The sequence below is a fragment of the Penicillium oxalicum genome, chromosome VI (assembly GCF_001723175.1).
Source record: "Penicillium oxalicum strain HP7-1 chromosome VI, whole genome shotgun sequence".
NCBI classification, from domain to species: domain Eukaryota; kingdom Fungi; phylum Ascomycota; class Eurotiomycetes; order Eurotiales; family Aspergillaceae; genus Penicillium; species Penicillium oxalicum.
Genome location: NC_064655.1, coordinates 3,352,711 through 3,371,134, shown reverse-complemented (window position 1 = coordinate 3,371,134; position 18,424 = coordinate 3,352,711). Strand labels below are relative to the sequence as shown.

The 18,424-nt window shown below is 50.5% G+C and overlaps 6 protein-coding genes across 6 annotated transcripts; 2 read left to right on the top strand and 4 right to left on the bottom strand.

Annotated features, from left to right (window-relative positions):
- Positions 1–2,128: 2,128 nt before the first annotated feature.
- On the top strand, positions 2,129–3,122 carry POX_f08391 (uncharacterized protein; the record flags this gene model as incomplete). Its single annotated transcript, XM_050117166.1, has 2 exons — positions 2,129–2,231; positions 2,293–3,122. The coding sequence occupies 2 exons, from the start codon at positions 2,129–2,131 to the stop codon at positions 3,120–3,122; spliced, it is 933 nt and encodes a 310-aa protein (XP_049967305.1).
- A 2,256-nt stretch (positions 3,123–5,378) lies between these two features.
- Positions 5,379–9,717, top strand: POX_f08390 (ABC multidrug transporter atrF; the record flags this gene model as incomplete). Its single annotated transcript, XM_050117165.1, has 2 exons — positions 5,379–7,127; positions 7,186–9,717. 2 exons carry the CDS (start codon positions 5,379–5,381, stop codon positions 9,715–9,717), a joined length of 4,281 nt encoding a protein of 1,426 aa, XP_049967304.1.
- An 813-nt stretch (positions 9,718–10,530) lies between these two features.
- POX_f08389 (ATPase inhibitor) lies at positions 10,531–11,363 on the bottom strand (the record flags this gene model as incomplete). The annotated part of the gene is made up of 4 exons (XM_050117164.1): positions 10,531–10,570; positions 10,736–10,801; positions 10,951–11,019; positions 11,218–11,363. 4 exons carry the CDS (start codon positions 11,361–11,363, stop codon positions 10,531–10,533), a joined length of 321 nt encoding a protein of 106 aa, XP_049967303.1.
- Positions 11,364–11,560: 197 nt separating this feature from the next.
- On the bottom strand, positions 11,561–11,815 carry POX_f08388 (uncharacterized protein; the record flags this gene model as incomplete). Its single annotated transcript, XM_050117163.1, has 1 exon — positions 11,561–11,815. The coding sequence occupies one exon, from the start codon at positions 11,813–11,815 to the stop codon at positions 11,561–11,563; it is 255 nt and encodes an 84-aa protein (XP_049967302.1).
- Positions 11,816–12,050: 235 nt separating this feature from the next.
- POX_f08387 (uncharacterized protein) lies at positions 12,051–13,766 on the bottom strand (the record flags this gene model as incomplete). The annotated part of the gene is made up of 3 exons (XM_050117162.1): positions 12,051–13,129; positions 13,207–13,469; positions 13,558–13,766. The coding sequence occupies 3 exons, from the start codon at positions 13,764–13,766 to the stop codon at positions 12,051–12,053; spliced, it is 1,551 nt and encodes a 516-aa protein (XP_049967301.1).
- A 738-nt stretch (positions 13,767–14,504) lies between these two features.
- POX_f08386 (uncharacterized protein) lies at positions 14,505–14,642 on the bottom strand (the record flags this gene model as incomplete). Its single annotated transcript, XM_050117161.1, has 1 exon — positions 14,505–14,642. The coding sequence occupies one exon, from the start codon at positions 14,640–14,642 to the stop codon at positions 14,505–14,507; it is 138 nt and encodes a 45-aa protein (XP_049967300.1).
- Between the last annotated feature and the right edge of the window lie 3,782 nt (positions 14,643–18,424).

Below are 18,424 nucleotides of genomic sequence, written 5' to 3'. Positions count from 1 at the left end.
ACGGAAGATCTAAGATATAAGCTCAAAGATCATCGTTACGCAGCAGCAGTCCGAAGGTGACGATCACGACTCCGCAGCCTTGATCTCAACTAGAAGGCCTCGGTTACGCATCAGGAGGCTGAACCTGACTTCTAATATTCTCTACGAAAAACCACAACAGAAAAGGTAAGTAAAAAGGACGAGTGAAGTTGTCCAAAAGTGAGGCAGATATTGACTCCTGGAAGTATTTTTCCGAGCATATCTTCTCGTTTGTTCGACGATGATAAACTAACCAAGATATATTTCCTAGCCGACGCAGAATCTTCACGCAGATCGCTCATCTGAGGCTTCGAAATCAAAGTTGAACAGCTGCCGATCGTTCAGAACTGGGCCGCTGATATTCTCTACCACAGAGGAGAGAAAACAGAAACAGGTAAGTATGGCAGGCCAGCAAATTTAACTCAAAATTACAGCAGACTCTTATCGCTGTAATCCCATCCTTCTGGCATCTATTAGTATCTGTTTCCCACGCTGACTTATGTATACCAGTAAGCAGACACCGAAGTTTCACGAAGTATTTGAGCTTTGAGCTTAAAAACTCACGGTTACGCAGCAACGATCTGAAGGTGAGGATCTGGGTTACGCAGTATCAACCTAAATTCAAGATTCGTGTTACCCAGCCACAGTTTGAATCTGTTCTCTGATACTTCCAGCGAGTAACAGGAATCAAAAGCAGGTCAGTGCAACAAGCGAGTGAAAGTGACTCGACAACGCCATGGAAATCATTTTCTCTGATTACTATTTGAGCAACGTTTTTTCAGACAAGTGCTACATGACAACATGCTAACTCATGTATACACAAAATCCAGTGCCAATTCTTCCGAAATATTCATTCAAGCTGCGAAAATACAGTTGCAAGGACACCGGGAGAATTTTTCTCGGAAACATCAGACGCGAGGTCAGCCTGACGAAATGCGGCATTGATTTTGTGCACTTGATTCTTCTTTTGCATTTTGGGTTGGCCGTGGATTTCATCTGCAAAGACAAGTTTGAAAAAAATGTACTGGACTACTGACGCAGAAGTGTACATAGAATTTGTGCCGTGATCCTGCCTTGGAATCAAGAGAACCTAACAGTTGGCCTGACGGACGGCCAGACAACGGGTCACAGCTAGTTCTTAGTGCTGACCCTTTCCTGATGATACATCTGTTGTATCAAAGATTTATGACAGGACGTTTCTGAGAGAGAAGATTCTTGTTCCCAAAGAGTGGGTAAAGACAATTCCCCCTATCCCGTCTTGCAAGAAAGTCGACAGGCTTGAAGCAGAGCCACCATTCCCTTTACTACCACCTCAGGATTGCAATCTGCTGCCCCGGCAATTCCTTGATACATCTTTAGGCAAGAGAACATTGCCATCACGACACTACAGTACGTGACCCGAATGACATTCTCAGCAGGTGTCACCTGCGTTCTATATGTCTCAAAGCACTTGTCTAACTTGAACAGAATACGCGACACGCAAAATCCACTCATTTAGCCTGACCCTAAGAGAAAGATCATCGAACTGTGACGATGTCTCTCTTCTGCAGTACAAGCTCGCAATCGAGCAGCACTCCTCCCCCATCTGAGTCAGAACCCGAGCTCGAGCCCCAGCCCGAGCCCCAGCCCCAGCCTCAAGCTGGAACCTCGCTTCAAAGCACCGCGACGAAAAAGTGCGTAAAATGCTTCCTGGTCAGACCAGTTGAAGAATTTGTGGCAAAGAACAATGCCAAACGACAAACCCTTTGGTGCAGCGATTGCCGAGCTTATGGCTTGGAGGTAAGTTGAGTTTCCACTTGTCGTTCTGATGTCAGGTGTTAATGGCTTTGTTCCTCTATAGAAACACAACCAGTGCGCAAACAAGAAAAGGATCAGAATGATGCAGGAGAACAATAGCGGGGAAAATCAGGATCAGCCGAGGACCGTATTGCCCTCAAGCGATGTGGCAAGCCAAAGTCGTGGCCGGCAGCGGCGGGGGACTCGGGCGCCATCAAATGAAAGATTGCGCAATGAAGTTTTGCCGAGAGAAAGTCGGTCAAATACAGCATCTGTGAGAGAACGTCCATCGGAAGGTGCTAGATCGATTGAATGTTTGTCGAATATTGCGCCAATGGACAGAGGAGTCCCCCACGGCGCGCCTTCATCTTCGCCGGCCCCGGGATCGATGCTTCCGGTCATCGCGAATCCAATTTATGTGCCATACGTACTCGCAAGTGAGTTTCTGCTGATTCGCGTGGAAGGGTAACCTCACTGTTTGCTAACAACCCTCTCAAGCTCAAAACCCCCTTGGTCTTCAACATCCTTCAGGTCCGTACCAGGCTTTCGGTGCCCTTTCGAATCCTCCCTTCGGAACTTCCAGTGTTTGGAGCGGTCTCCCAGTCTTGCCAATGACCGGAAGCTGGCTCCGACCTTTGCCTCAGGGGTTCGAGCCTCCGTTCCCAGCCCTCCGAAATGATTCAAACTCACCTCACCCGTTTGAAAGGGCGCAGTCCACTGAGAGTAACCCGGCTCATGGCCTGTTCAGCGATGCGGAGGACATCCCGTCTGAAGTTTCCAGTACGGATGCAGACGGAGAACGAAACGAGAGCGCGAGGGAGTCTCCATACGCTGATAAGGAGAAATCTGTTTCCCGCACAACAGTCGCGGCGGCGTCTCCCGATCACGGACGAAAGCGCCAAACTCACCTGGAGGCCAAGGTGAATCCCAAGAGAGTCTGCACCGTTTCGAGTCGCGAGCGTTCGGTCAGGGAGCTATCAGCTCCCTGGAATAACCAGATGGGCCAAGGCACTGACCCATCGCTTGATCCCGAGGTATGGCACCTCTCTCACAACCACCGGGCCAATGACCGAGAGTCGGTAGAGAAAGAACAAGCATTCTCTAGCGACCCCAGCCGATCCCGGTCTCGGTATTTCAGATGTGCTGTATGTGATGTCCCACGCCCGATTCGATTCTGGGACTCAGGCATCTGTGCCTATTGCATCGAATTCCCTGCACAGTATTGCGTTCAGGGAGACCATGAAGCCGATCAAAGCTGCTTCATCGACGCAAAAGGTAATTTGCACGAGGTGTGCAATAAATGCCGCGGCCAACCGTTCTCCATGTGAGCGAGTCCATTTGGCACCCAAGCTCGGTCAAGACAAGTACCCTCCGAGCAACACACGGGAGAAAGAGAGCAAGGGCCTCGGGAGTGATTGCGGTGATCACCTTGCTTTGTGTTTTTTCAGCTGGCTGCTTTTCTTTTTTTTGTTCTTGCTGGGTTCTGGCATCATAGGCAGGCCCGATGGCTGCTTGAGAGTCCAGCAGTTGAGTGCTTATTCTGCTTCAGTATGCATGACTTAGAAATCACATACTGAAATCCCTCATCTTCTTATCAGTAATTTTCCATGTAAGCGGGTTCTAGACACGTTGGACCGAGGACCTGTAATATCGAAAATACGGTGCGCTGCATCTTGGCAGGTGAATCGGACTAGGCTCGGCTTTTGGCGATCAGAGAACCCGAAAATAGTGAGAAAAAATGTCAATCGGTCATGGCGGTTCCAGATCGCACAGTCAATCCTTGACGGTCGACTCCACCTCACAAACTTTAAATTCGATCCGGTATCACTATTGTGACAGACTGCATGCTCTTCAAACTAATATAATCGGCCGCTCGGAGGAGCCAATGCCCCGAGAATCTACAGGTCGCTGACGAGGTTGATCAGACCTGATAACACGACTTGACGACTGATTTAAGTCTTAGAGGTGATTCCACTAATCCGGTGAATTGGTGAAGCTTCACAACACAGATAATGCTAATAAATTGGAGTTTTAAGACACGAAACGAAACGACGATTTTTGGCAGAGACTTGGGTGTCCTCCTTTGATAACATAAGCATCGCTTCAAACACTTTCACTAAGTTCGGTAGCCAAGATGGGAAATTAGTCTGCAAGGTTCGGTGGGGCGGGATGTTCGTGTACGGGGGTCGATCTCCGCTGAGTAAGCGGCCATGACGTGACGGGCTTGGAGTGGAAGGTTGCAGTAAAGTGAGGAAGTACTGTAGTACCAATGACCTGCCAGGTATTCAAGAAGGAAGGATCCTGCCAGAGGTTTGCCCTGGAAGTACGATGATAAAGAGCAGCCTGATACACACACATGGTCATCTTATGTGCAACAGCAACTGCTGGAAGCGGCTTGGGACTCTAAAGTAACTTGGACCAGTTGGCCCAGTATTTCAGCGGCTACTACTCTCAAATTTAGTAGATAACAGAGGTATTCCCACAAAGCACTGGGAGACAGCCGCCCTTGAGGGAGTCAATTATCTCCGGTTCGAGCCCTGCAACCATTCATATCAGGCCTTTTTGTCTGTTGATGGATTTCGGACAGTCAACAGGTTTCCACCGCTGGACGGGACTCTCCAGGCGAAGGCAATATGTGTCAAAATACCTCCAGCTTGTACAGCAGAAATACCAAATGTAGGAATTCACCGTGTGGTCGATCAGGGACAAGATCGATACTCACATAGGATTAAGTCGAATATTTTGTCGCCTGTACCTAGCAAGCGGTTTCACGCACCTTCCTTGTGGCCATGTCGTCATTTCTAAAAGCTTCTATCTTGCAGCGTGCTGTCTGCAATAGCTCGATCAGGAAGGGCGATCAATCTGACTGGAAGCTCCCAAATGGCGATCGGGTTTTGCCAGTCTTCGCCCCCTGAAGACCTATCTTGGCATCGATAGTACTTTGCCGTATCTGACACCGACTCTCTAGAAGACACATCAGAGACAACAATTCAAACTGTTCAAGTGATCCGATTCCATCGGGGGGCCAGATTTTCGGGGAGAGTCTAGCAGCCGCTGAGTCAGCGGACTCTAGCCTCTGCACCAATCAGCGACTGACGGAGGAACCGTTGAAGGTTCTCGGAGTCGGCGTAAATCATCGGGAACACCCCACCGAGTCCACTTGTTATGCGTAGACGGACAAACCACAACGCGTGCGCAGCAGCGCTACCGGAGATGGAGCTAGAAATCTTCCATGGAAGCCGCAAACACATGGTAATCGGACCCATCTGAAAGGATGTTGAAACGCAATGTGTCATTCTCTCTTGGCAATCGGGCTGTTGATCTATGTTTCTAGATCGCTAGTCACATGTGGAAAGGAGCCAGTCGCATCTGCACGGAGTTTTCAGGACGGAAGTCGGCGAGATCAAACGCCGCCGCCGAGATTTCTTTCAAGACCCACCTGACAATTTGAAGAGCATCAAAGATCAGGGTGAAACCAAAATTTGGCAGTCAGACGCGGATATTATAAAGATGGACGGACCGCCTCCTCTGGGGGGTTGGTGCGGATACCTCTCGTTTGTCGCTTCTGTGTGTCATCGCCCGTCATGGACGAAGTCAACAAAAAACCATTTCCCAATCAGGCCTCGGCCGATCTGAAGGATGAGACCGAGAGCAATGCCACCGTCTTTGGTGACGACAACTCTCGACCCAATAGCCCTCCCAACAGCCCTCCCCACAAACCAGCCAACGACTGGGGGTTATTGAATCGAGTCCAAGAACAGCATGAGCGAGAGATGGCGTCCGGTTTCAAACGCCAGGAATTAGGAGTCACTTGGCGAGACTTGAGCGTGGATGTCGTCAGTGCTGAAGCTGCAGTGAACGAAAATGTCCTGTCACAGTTCAACATCCCCCAGCACATCAAAGAATCTCGAAACAAGACCCCCTTGCGGACCATTCTGAATAAGAGTCATGGATGCGTGAAACCTGGCGAGATGCTTCTCGTCTTGGGACGACCGGGCTCAGGATGCAGCACGCTACTTAAACTGCTGTCTAACCATCGAGGAGGATACCAATCAGTCACAGGCGACGTGCGCTTCGGCTCACTCACCCCCAAAGAGGCGAAAGCATACCGTGGCCAAATTGTTATGAATACCGAGGAAGAGCTATTCTTCCCAACATTGACTGTCGGTCAAACCATGGACTTTGCAACTCGCCTCAAGGTTCCCTTCAAACTTCCCGACGGCATTCAGTCCCCACAAGAATTTTCCACCGAGTCAAAGAAATTCCTTATGGAAGCGCTCGGTATCTCCCACACCGAGGACACCAAAGTTGGCAACGAGTTTGTTCGTGGCGTGTCTGGCGGAGAGCGTAAACGTGTTTCCATCATTGAATGTCTTGCCACCCGAGGATCCGTCTTTTGCTGGGATAACAGTACTCGCGGCCTTGATGCTAGCACTGCATTGGAATGGACCAAGGCTATCCGTGCAATGACAGACACCCTGGGATTGTCGACTATCGTGACACTCTATCAGGCAGGAAACGGTATTTACGATCTTTTCGACAAGGTTCTTGTTCTGGATGAGGGTGAGCAAATTTTCTACGGCTCCCGTGCTCAAGCGCGCCCTTTTATGGAACAGGCAGGCTTTGTCTGCCGTGAAGGTTCAAACATCGCCGACTACCTCACTGGTGTGACGGTTCCCACCGAGCGTCGTATCCGCGAGGGATACGAGAATCGATTCCCACGAAACAAAGACACACTGCGCCAACTCTACGAGACATCTCCAATCTATCAAGAAGCTATCTCCGAGTACAGCTATCCTGAGTCCGATATTGCACACCAGAGGACTCAAGATTTCAAGGATGGTGTAGCTCTCGAGACATCGAAACGTCTACCCAATGACAGCCCCTACACCGTGAGCTTTGGTGAACAAGTGAAAGCCTGCATCGTGCGTCAGTATCAGATTATCTGGGGTGACAAGCCGACTTTCATCATCAAACAAGTTGCTACCCTCGTCCAGGCGCTCGTGGCTGGGTCACTCTTCTACAATGCCCCAGATAACTCGGCCGGTCTTTTCACAAAGTCCGGTGCGCTCTTCTTCTCTCTTTTGTACAATAGTCTTCTTGCAATGTCCGAAGTCACAGAATCATTCGAGGGCCGTCCAGTTCTCGTCAAGCACAAAGGGTTTGCCATGTTCCACCCCGCTGCTTTCTGTCTTGCCCAAATCACCGCCGATATCCCGGTGCTGTTGTTCCAAATCTCAATGTTCAGTGTTGTCGTGTATTTTATGGTTGGATTGACCATGTCGGCTGGTGCCTTTTTTACTTACTGGGTTTTGGTGTTTGCTACGACCATGGTGAGCAAAAACTCTAACTTGTCTTCTCTGAGTGGCATTTTTACTGACAATGCCGCAGAGTATGACTGCTCTCTTCCGAGCAGTAGGAGCACTTTTCAAGACATTCGACGGTGCCTCTAAAGTTTCCGGTTTCCTTATCGCCGCGCTGATCATGTACACCGGCTACATGATTCAGAAGCCCCAGATGCATCCCTGGTTTGAGTGGATCTTCTGGATCGACCCCTTGGCGTACGGTTTCGAGGCTCTTTTGTCCAACGAATTCCACGGAAAGCACATCGACTGTGTCGGCGTCAATCTCATTCCTCAAGGCCCCGGCTATCAGAATAGCGCTCACCAATCCTGTGCCGGTGTCGGGGGTGCTCTTCAGGGAAACACCTTTGTCACCGGTGACCAGTATCTCGCATCACTCTCTTACAGCCATTCGCACCTGTGGCGAAACTTTGGTATCAACTGGGCATGGTGGGCACTCTTTGTGGGCGCCACTATCTTTGCAACTTCTCGATGGACATCTCCCAGCGAAAATGGAAGCTCGTTGGTGATTCCCCGAGAGCGTCTGAAGCAGCATCATCATCATCATCGCAGTGCAGCCCTCGATGAGGAGTCTCAAGTTGCCGAAAAGTCCAAAACTCCTTCTGAGGGAGATGCCCGCGATGAGAGCGACGTTGAGAATCAATTAGTGCGAAACACTTCAGTGTTTACCTGGAAAGATCTGACCTATACAGTCAAGACTCCGAGTGGCGATCGTGTTTTGCTTGATAATGTGTATGGCTGGGTCAAGCCGGGTATGCTTGGTGCACTCATGGGTTCATCTGGAGCTGGAAAAACGACACTGCTTGATGTTCTCGCTCAGCGCAAAACCGAGGGAACCATCAAGGGATCTATTATGGTCGATGGACGTCCTCTGCCTGTGTCGTTCCAACGCTCAGCTGGTTATTGTGAGCAACTGGATGTCCTTGAGCCTTTCGCCACCGTCCGGGAGTCGCTTGAATTCTCCGCCCTGCTTCGCCAGGCACGGGATGTCCCGCGTGAAGAGAAACTAAAATATGTGGATACTATCATCGATCTTCTTGAGCTCCATGACATCGCCGATACTCTTGTTGGTCGCACCGGGGCCGGACTGAGTGTTGAGCAGCGCAAGCGTGTCACTATCGGTGTTGAGCTTGTTTCCAAACCCAGCATTCTCATCTTCTTAGACGAGCCTACTTCCGGTCTGGATGGACAATCTGCCTACAACACAGTCCGCTTTTTGAGAAAGTTGGCCGATGTCGGTCAAGCTGTCCTTGTCACCATCCATCAGCCATCAGCCCAATTGTTTGCCGAGTTCGATACTCTTCTCCTCCTCGCCAAGGGTGGAAAGACCGTCTACTTTGGTGATATTGGCGACAACGGAAACACTGTCAAGCAGTACTTTGGTCGCTACGGTGCCCCGTGCCCACCCAATACCAACCCGGCCGAACACATGATTGATGTCGTCTCCGGCAACCTCAGTCAAGGTCGGGACTGGAACCAAGTCTGGCTTGAATCCCCAGAACATAGCCGGGCAGTCGAGGAGCTCGACCAGATCATCAACACGGCCGCTTCTAAGCCACCGGGTACTTTTGACGATGGACAAGAGTTCGCCACCTCCATCACGGAACAGACAAAGCTGGTCACTCTTCGCATGAGCACTGCTTTGTTCCGCAACACCGACTATGTCAACAACAAGTTCGCCCTGCACATTGGCTCTGCTCTTTTCAACGGGTTCTCTTTCTGGATGATTGGTGATAGTATCGGCGATATGCAATTGCGTCTGTTTACCATCTTCAATTTCATCTTCGTCGCGCCCGGTGTGCTTGCCCAACTGCAGCCACTTTTCCTGGAACGTCGTGGCATTTACGAACAGCGCGAAAAGAAGTCAAAGATGTACTCCTGGTGGGCTTTTGTCACCGCTCTTGTGGTTTCGGAAATTCCATATCTGATTATCTGTGGCGTGCTCTACTTCGTCTGCTGGTACTGGACCATCGGCGCCGAAACCGCCGCCAGCAAATCGGGCCCAACTTTCCTGATGATGCTCTTGTACGAGTTTGTGTACACTGGAATTGGTCAATTTGTTGCCGCCTACGCCCCCAATGCCACATTTGCCGCGCTGGTCAACCCGCTCATCATCGGAACCCTGGTCTCCTTCTGTGGTGTCCTGGTGCCTTATGCTCAAATCGAGGCTTTCTGGCGCTACTGGATCTACTGGCTGAACCCGTTCAACTATCTCATGGGTGGACTTCTCGTCTTTAACCTGTGGGATACCGATATCCAATGCAAGGATAGCGAGTTTGCTATCTTCAACCCACCCAATGGCACCACTTGTGGCAAATACCTGGAGGAGTTCATGCAGACGATTGGCTCGCGAATGAACTTGGTCAACCCTGAAGCGACTGAGAGCTGCCGCGTGTGTCAGTACACGCATGGAAGCGACTACTTGTACAATCTTAATTTGAAAGAGTACTACTACGGATGGCGAGACATTGGCATTGTGGCACTGTTTGCTCTCAGCTCTTACGCCTTGGTTTATCTGCTGATGAAGCTGCGGACCAAAGCTTCTAAGAAGGCAGAGTAATCGAGGATTGGGAAAGAGTCTCTTTTCTTCTACTCTTCTCGTTCCTCCTCCCTCCGTTCTGTCAAGGAATGAAAGTCAAGGTGAAATTTGGGCTTTCAGATAGAGATTTCACGAGACTTTTCTTTTTCTATCATCTTGCATGTGTTAGGCAGCGTGGACTTAGCAACTGTCAGTCCACGAGGTCGCGGCGTTATGTTTACTTTTCATAAATATAGAATACACCGTCATCGATTTTTCTTGATTATTAAATCTCATTTTATCACACGTTGACTTTCCTCGCTGGCAAAGTATTCGCTCCAATGTATTATTCAAGTATGTCAAGCACCTGCAGAAGAACCCTAACCTTTATCACGTAGGTGTTAGGACACTTTGAGCTGTCCATGAAGAGATTTTCTTCATCCAGACAAAACAGTCCTCGCCAGAAGCTAGAATGAGACGAAGTACCGATCGTTCATCTTAAGTTTCAAACCAGCAAAACTAAACTTGTTGCATTTTGGTTAATAGTCAGGCGCTCTTTGTCTCGATCAAGAATCCTCCTCTAAGTTGAATCATTCCGCCGACCTGTCCTGACCTCAGTACCTCCCTCAAGTTGGAAACATTTTGCGAGACAAGACTGCGTATCAAAAATGTGGATGATAATGGATCTAACCCTGGAAGCAGTATCGAGACTTGGCGGTCTCACAATTCTTGAATTTCCGGCGCGATTTAAGTAAAGACAAGCAGCCTGGAATTAGGTCCATCCATTCTGAATCTGGAATATAAAATTATCTCTTCCAAGATACGGTGATAGGTATCCCTCCCCTCTGGGTTAACTCAATTCTGCTCTCCACCCTGACTCTTTGAGTATTCCTCCCTATGAAATAGTTAGATATATTGACATCGTTCCACCGACACGTTGAGAAGGCACAGTTTCCCGGTAGAGAATTCGCCAAAGAGGAGAGAAAAGAAAAACGAAAGAAAGTGAAATCCAACATGGAAAGAAGAGGGGCACAGGAATGGGAGAAGGGCTGGAACGTACAAATGCTTATCCAATTCCGCCATATGTTTCTGAGATTCCTTCATTTTCGCGCGCAATCGTTCGATCCTAGTGCGATGATTTTCTGATTAGAGGAGATTGTTCCCGTCCCAAAAATGGCTCTAATCCCTAGATTTTCGACTGCAAGACAATGACCGAGGGTTTTCTAATGGTGCAAAAGAAAGCTGAACACGGAGTGGCAAATACGAGTCACTTACTTCTCCATCTCATGTTGCCGGATATACATCAACTCCTGCGCCGCCTCACGACGCTGAAATGTGTCCTTCCTGTCAAGTCGTTAAGAAAGTCGCTAATTAGCGAGGTACATTTCTGTGAATGGGGACGAGCCCAGATTCAACATCCCGCCTCTCCGTCGATCAATGACGTCATGAGTGAGATTCCCACCCGGTCGCCAGACAAGCTTCCTTTTTCTGTGAACGGAGGAGAAGCGGGAAGGAAGAGCTCAGAGGTGAGATGCCACTTACTCTGCAAGCGAGCCTCTGGCTCTTGGAGCACCAGTGTCGCCTGCGGCCATGGCGGAGGAAGTGGTTGTGAGTGAGCGAGTGAGGAGGTGGACGGAGGATGAGAAAAAGAATGGGGTGCGGAGGAGTGGGCGCGAAAGGGCTTGCATGGCTGTCGATCACTCGAGAGGTGCGTGCGTAGCGTGGGCCGTGTGGACTTCTGGGGGCGTTGGTGAGTTGAGGGTAAAGGTGACGAGACTGGTCAACTGTGAAGCAAGATGATCAGAACTAAAGGTGAAACAGAACCCAAAGCAGAAGGAAAGATGGTTTAATCACAAGGGGCCTGGTAGAGAGGGAGGGCACATACTCAATGGTTGACTTGAGTGATAGTGCTAACTGATATACTGGAGGTTGGAAATCTTGTTGTGTAATTAATAATAGGAGCCGGAATGAAGTTGGGGAAGAAGTGAGGGTGCGAAATTGGTATGAGAGAGACCCGTGTTCTTCTATGGATCCCTTCAGTCACACAAACAGGTAATCCATTACTTGTGGGACGACGCGCGATCCAAAGTTTCGGATGGTGTACCTCATACTCACGCAAGACTCCACGTGGACGAGTCATGGACTCATCGGCTGGTATTCTGGCCGGATCGGGGTGTCCTCGGTACTTCCTGCGAAAGTGGGCAGCACCTCGATTCGCAATGGGTCAAGCGTGGCTTTGAGGCATTATTGACAAGCCCAAAGCACCTTGAAAAGAAATGTACATGAAGGACGGTCGCGTTGAAGAAAGTGTCATAAAAATTAAATGGCTAGCTTCGTCCGGGTTACACCGTATACAGATCTATGTCGGTCGGCTCTCAGAGCACGTAACGGAATCCTTTCTGCAAGCGTCTTGCGGCGGCAATGTCAATGCCCTCCAATTCCGCCGTGATCTGCAGCCGGCGCAGCTCCTTGTCGGTTAACTGGACATCCTCGTTCTCCAGACGCTCCTGGCGTTTGTTTAACATGCGCAGGTTGAAGTACATGAAAACCGCGCAAGCCAGTCCCAAGACCTGCAGGCCAATGTTGACCCCCATGGCGGTCCAGAATTTGGGGCTCTCGGACTCGATATAAGTGTATGGTGTCCAAATACTGGCCGAATTGCCGATGGAGTTGATGAAGGCGTAGGCAGCGGCACGCTTGGCGGGCGGGCGGGGCAGAGCATTGGCAATCCAGGAGTAGATGGTCGCATTTTGCGTAAAGACAAACATCATCAAGAAGAGCGAGACATATCGCGGAGCAAATCCCGTGGTGGTGGAGAAGAGAATGAACCCAATGATGGAGATGGGGATCGGATACACGAGGAACCAGAAGCGCTTGCCCATCTTGTCCGAGAGGTGAGAGTGCGCCAGGCTGTACACGACCATGAAGATGTATGGTGGCGCAACGAGCAAAAGAGAGATGGTGTCGTTGTAGTGCAGGGTCTTCGTCAGAGTCGGGAAGAAGTTCTGGAAGCCAGCGGCGCCTGTGATGCACATGTATCCCAGAGCCAGGACATAGGTCTTGATATCGGTCATGGCCATCTTGAGGCCCTTCAGCTGCGAGATACCACCCGCTTCATCGACATCGGCCTCGGCGGCCTCGATGGCCAAGCGACGCACAGCGACGCTGCGCATTTCAGGGCTGAGCAGCTTCCATGTCTCAGGGAAGTCGGGAAGAATAAAGCAGATGACAAGGCCGACGGCCACAGTGATCGTGCCCTCGATGATATACAGCCACTGCCACGCAGCCATACCGCGGTCGCCCTTGAGTCCCTTCAGAATTCCCGCCGCGATAAGGTTTCCAAAGGCGCCACTCATAAGGGAACCAGAGTAGAAAATACTCATACGGAACGCCAGCTCCTTACGGGTGTACCACTTGGACAGGTAGAACAGGACACCAGCAAAGAAAGGGGCCTCTATTGGTGACCAGGATAAGATTAGCAACCTTGAACGTCTGGTAGCGGGGTGACGTGGACGAGACAGAGACACCTACCGACGAGACCCAAAAGAAAGCGACATGCCACGACCGACCCATACCCTTTCACTTGGCTGGTCAAGGCAGAGACCAGTCCCCACGCCGTGATGAAGAAGCCCAAGTACAGTGACGGCCGGCCCATATAATTGAGCATCAAGTTACTCGGGACTTGCATCAGGATATAGCCCACGAAGAGAATCGACAATCCCGTCTGATACTCGGTCATGGTCAAGCCGAGATCACCAATCAGACCTTGCAGCTTTGCTGCCGCATAGTTATTTCTGCAGTATCATCATCATTAGCCTCATGTGCCGACCCGTCTGGTGTTGATTGTTGCAGCAGCGGCTGACTGTCAAGGGCAGAGCATACCGATCAATGTAATTCAACAGATAAACTAAAACGACGAGCGGCATGATCAGTATATCAATTCGTCGCAAAAGCTTCTTCTCGAGTATCTTCTCCTCTGGTGACAATTCGGTCAGGTGAACGATTTCCTCGTGAGTCATGTCGGCCTTCATGCCCATGGCCTCCATGTCGGAGAGGACACCTGTGCTGTTCGCCATCTCGTGCGTAACCATCCTGGATGGAGTGAGGTATCAAGAATCCAATCTTCTCTGTCGACGAAGATCAAGGGTCGTTTAAGGGTGGGAAACGAGAAGGGTTTTAATGCAGAGAAGATCAGGAAAGGACACACCCCTCGAATATCGTTCAGGTAGTAGTCTGCTTTCTCGTTCCACGTCAAAAGAGCTGCCGATCATTTCTCGGAATTGCATCGCTTTATATCAATGACGGGAGGGGTTGCTGTGCCCGACGCAGGGTCACCGTCGTGGCTATCATCTCCAAACAGCGAAAGCGGGGGAGCGACACGGTCTCCATCATTCTCATGCCAATGGGGACTGGGTCCAGCCTCCCGCAAGCCTGCTGCAAGCCCTGACGGCTGGTTCAAACTGCTCTCTGTACCGCGAGAGGATCCATTTACCCCGTATTTGCTGGCTCCAGAGGACTCCACCAGTAGCGACAATAAGCCGGGGAAGAACAAGCTGCGTGGGGGGCTTTGCAGGCTTTAGGAAGGTGAGGAGCAGGTAGCGCGATGGTCGAGCCAATCAAAGCACATGGCCACCTCACTCCACTCACGTGGGGCCAGACGGATCTCAACCTTGTCATCGACTTGCTTCTCTGGAGAAGCGAGCAAAAGGGTCCTTGCCTTCCTCCACCCCCACGGCGGACGTGCGGAGGTGGCTGCAGTCAGTCATACCAAGTTCCGCGAAGACGGAAGGGAAAGCGATCATGGTTCAGAAAGTCAAAATGCCACTCCCTCAACGGTGGGCGCACACTGTATACTTGGGTCTAGCTGCAGTTGCAAAGTTTGATCCTCTCGCCCCCCTTCCAGTCTTCCCCCACGGAAGTTGTCCGGGGAAGAGGATCTCGTCAAGCGGTCCCTGCGAGAGGAACATTTTGGGTTTATGTTCAGGTCCGTGCTTGGTCGACCATCGGAGTTGATCCGTGTGTTTACGATGGTGATTTCCTCGGCACATGACCACAATTCACGGTTTCCTCTCGAGGGGACTGTAGAGGCGATTTCTGTCCTATACCAAGGAAGCCGCAGGGCAACAGGTGATCCCATCCAGAGGTTAGACCTCGGAGTTCGAGCCGAGAGGGACGCAGAAGGCGCCAAGAGTATAAATACCTTCGAGTGCGTGTATATCATCCGGCGCGGACTGCCCACACCAACAGCGAGTAGTTGCGGTCGGTCGTGATCGAAGCAAGCTGAGGACCTGCCAGTCGGCGGCTATCTTGGTCAAAGGGGTCGGCCGAGAACTCAAAATCATCAAGCTCGGTTGACCCGAAGGCGATGAGAAGCTTCACCTACTCGGCATTCGTGCGATCACACGTTCTAACCTGGAGGAAATCCGAAAGGCAAATCGGGGGTGCTGATCAGTTCGACTCCACTTGCCCCAAACACAACCATCACCGCCTGGCTGCTTTCTTCTTTTTTGTGCCCCCGCGGTGTGTCCCCGCAAATGACCAGCTTCCCGGCCAAACGCGCATCCGGCTTTCCCTTTTCGGGCAATCCTGCCCACGAAGCTTGAATCTTCGCGAGACTGGGCTCCTCAAGCCACCCATTGCCTTTAAGTCTCTGCCGACAAGCCCGGTCACTTGGCTCCGACCCATTCTCGCACTTTCTCCGACTCAAATAGAACAGTTGGCCAGACAGCAAGCACTGTGAAGTGCCCTAAATATGGGACACTCGCAGAGGGTGGGGTCACAACGGATGTGGAGGCGGGGACAAAGTATTGAACACTGAACGGAAAGTCATGGGCCTTCCTTCTTGAGCGATGATGGTCCGTGATGATCATGCTCAACTAGTCTCACGACCTGATGGGTGAATCATCGAGTGCCAGAGTCATGTCTGACCTCGGCTATCTCTTGATGAGCTCATCCAAATAAATAGCACCAGTCTTCCTCGATAGTTTGTCAACCTCTCACCAAATCTTTTTGGGCTGCTTATCCTAGACGTCTCACAAGCAGCATTCAGAGAGGGTAAAGATCGGCAGACCTCCAGGACCCCGCCATGCTTGGGTTAACGAGCACCGGACCACTACTCCCATGCAGCAATAGTGCATTTCCTCTATTATTGAGCGCCCTATCTCCTCCGAGGGTCATGGTCACACCAGCAGATAAACCACCACGACAACATTGAGCTACCCTCCAGCATGAAATTCAATCATCCCCTTAATGTTCTAAGGATAGCGGTTGGGGACTGCGTTTACTGAGCCCAGATGAGATTGATTGGAAGAAAGGCTCACGGTGAAGTGTACTCATATCAGACCGTCAGCGACATCGAAGACCTCATGTAGTATTTGCTACCATTTTTTTTTTTGAAATTGGATCATCCAAAAATAAGACGTTCTATCATCAAAGCATCCGAGAGCGCTGCCCCAGAGCCACCAGCAGTGGTCTTGAGTCCAAGACCAGTGCCTTGACTCGCTTATCACAGCAAAGGGTGGCGATGGAGGGACAAAGGCTTTGATTTGAGGGTCTTTCCTCCACCGAGTGAGCTTCTTATATCAATTTCGTTTCGCCTGTCTCATTGCCGCGAACACGAGCAAGATTTTTGACACCGCACTTTCAAAAGACTGACTTGTAAAAGGCGGACAGCCGTGGTACAAGACGGAGATGGGTGAAGCTGCAGCGAATGCAGTAGAGCCACAGGCGCCCATGCTAGAACGGGTTGCCAGGTGAAAGGCAAGCTGAAGGCGCGCCCCCGTCAGACATCCTCAAGGGACTAGTTAGAGGCCAGACCTCCACGAGTAGCTGCTCCTCGGGTACACAGATCCCGTGAAATTGGGATGGAATGATGAAAAGGTCTTGTCAAAATACTATTGAGACGCTTTGCCTTGCCCGGAGTCCGTGCCCACTGTTGCGCGACCGCTGTTACGCCATCGTAAGCACAGACAGGGCGGACTCCAGAGCTTTATCGCCGAATTTCAGTCCCGCTCCGCACAATCTCGACGTTCCACTTCTTGGCAGTTCCATCCGTCATAAAGTGCTCGTTTATGCGAGTGGGTGGTAGCCCTGGAATGTATCTCGGCGTAATGATGATCCCCGTTTGAGCACAGAATATATCGTAGCTTCGTCATATGTAGTGCCTTCAACTAGGCATCGATCTCAAGCTGGGGCACGGGCACTGTTTCCATCTCGCCGCGGGAGATGAGATATGCTACGGGGAATTTGGGTGACCATGACTCCGGCTGAACGACGATTTAGCAAGTTGTAACCATGGTTTCAAATGTTGCGGAGGGTTCGTGGGAACTCAAGTGGAAAGGTTGATCGCACCAATTTCGGGACATCCACCCAGGTGCCCGCCTGTATCCTTGAATGTTCGGGCAATGCCTATTGGCTGCTAAACTATTGAAGCAGATTTCGAAAAGTCAGGTTTGCATAAAGGTATGCCACCAGGTAGTAATCCATTGGCAGCTAGCCAATTGCTAAGCCCCAAGCAGGATTTAGAAATGCGCCTCCGGTTTCCCACCGGTGAGGTGTACATCAAGGCACAAGCGAATTTCTACTCGAGGCTATCATACAAATATGCACGGATGTTGTATGCATGTCCCGGTGAAAGATGTGTCTTTCGCGGATGCCGAAGAGTTTCTTACCTAGCGGATATAGGCGGTTATACCTCTGTTTATAAGGGTAGTGAGAGCATTCAGGCTGAAGGGCCCATTGAAGGAGCTTGAGTATGAAACAGCAGATGCCTATGTGTTAATCATCAGCTAAAAATCAACTCGCGCTGTGCTGTAGAGGATGAATGAGATATGGAGACAGCTTCCAAGTTACTTGAGTCCATATGAATGAATGGCAGGGACATCCATATCGACTTGCCTGAGTCCCCCGTGGAGGTAGATAAGTGTTAATATAGAGCAAGACGGTTCTGATTGACACTGAACGGCATCGTCGGCAGCATTGAAATCAGTTTCGAACATGAATCTCTAGTCCACAATGAAAATGGAAAGTGTGAAAAGAACCGAGCCTGCAGTCTCTTTCCAAGATACCACGAAACATGGGCCCGATATACAGTGTCGTTACACGGCTCAGTAAGATTGCAGTGTACTAAAATGGCAATATCGAATTTCAGTGGCCCACCTAAGCATCCTGCGATAGACGTTGGCATTCAGTTTTCTCACGATCCCGGTAGATTGCCCAATCAATTCTAGTACGATGGATTCCCGGGTACCGCTTGCAATCGTCGTTCAGCCTCAAGCTCCATAGGTGGAGACTCGGATATTCCAATTGACTGAACAAGCGGTTCACTTGATCAAATGAATGCATGGACAACGACAGAGTATACGTGTGCAGCTTACGCTTTGTCCCTTATATCATACGGTATACTAAATATACAATTTTGCACACGGAATTTACGTCAGAGAGAAGATCCAGCCGGTCGAACCTCATCTCGCTGGCCCTGTCCACGTGATACTGTCCATTCTACAGATGACTCGTCAGCCCAGCAACTCTCTCCCTTCACGCAGTCTACCGTTGGATCTCGACCACGGCACCGAAGCCCAGTCTTCTACACACATCCCCCTCCTTGCTTCCACGGGGATTCACAGAAGAGCCATCCGACTTTTGTCTTGAGAACCAATTGCATCGGTGACTGATGACATGGCCAATCCGTGAGTTGATGGCATAGGCCGCATGAGCCATTTACTCATACAAGGTCCAGCTGCAAGGACAG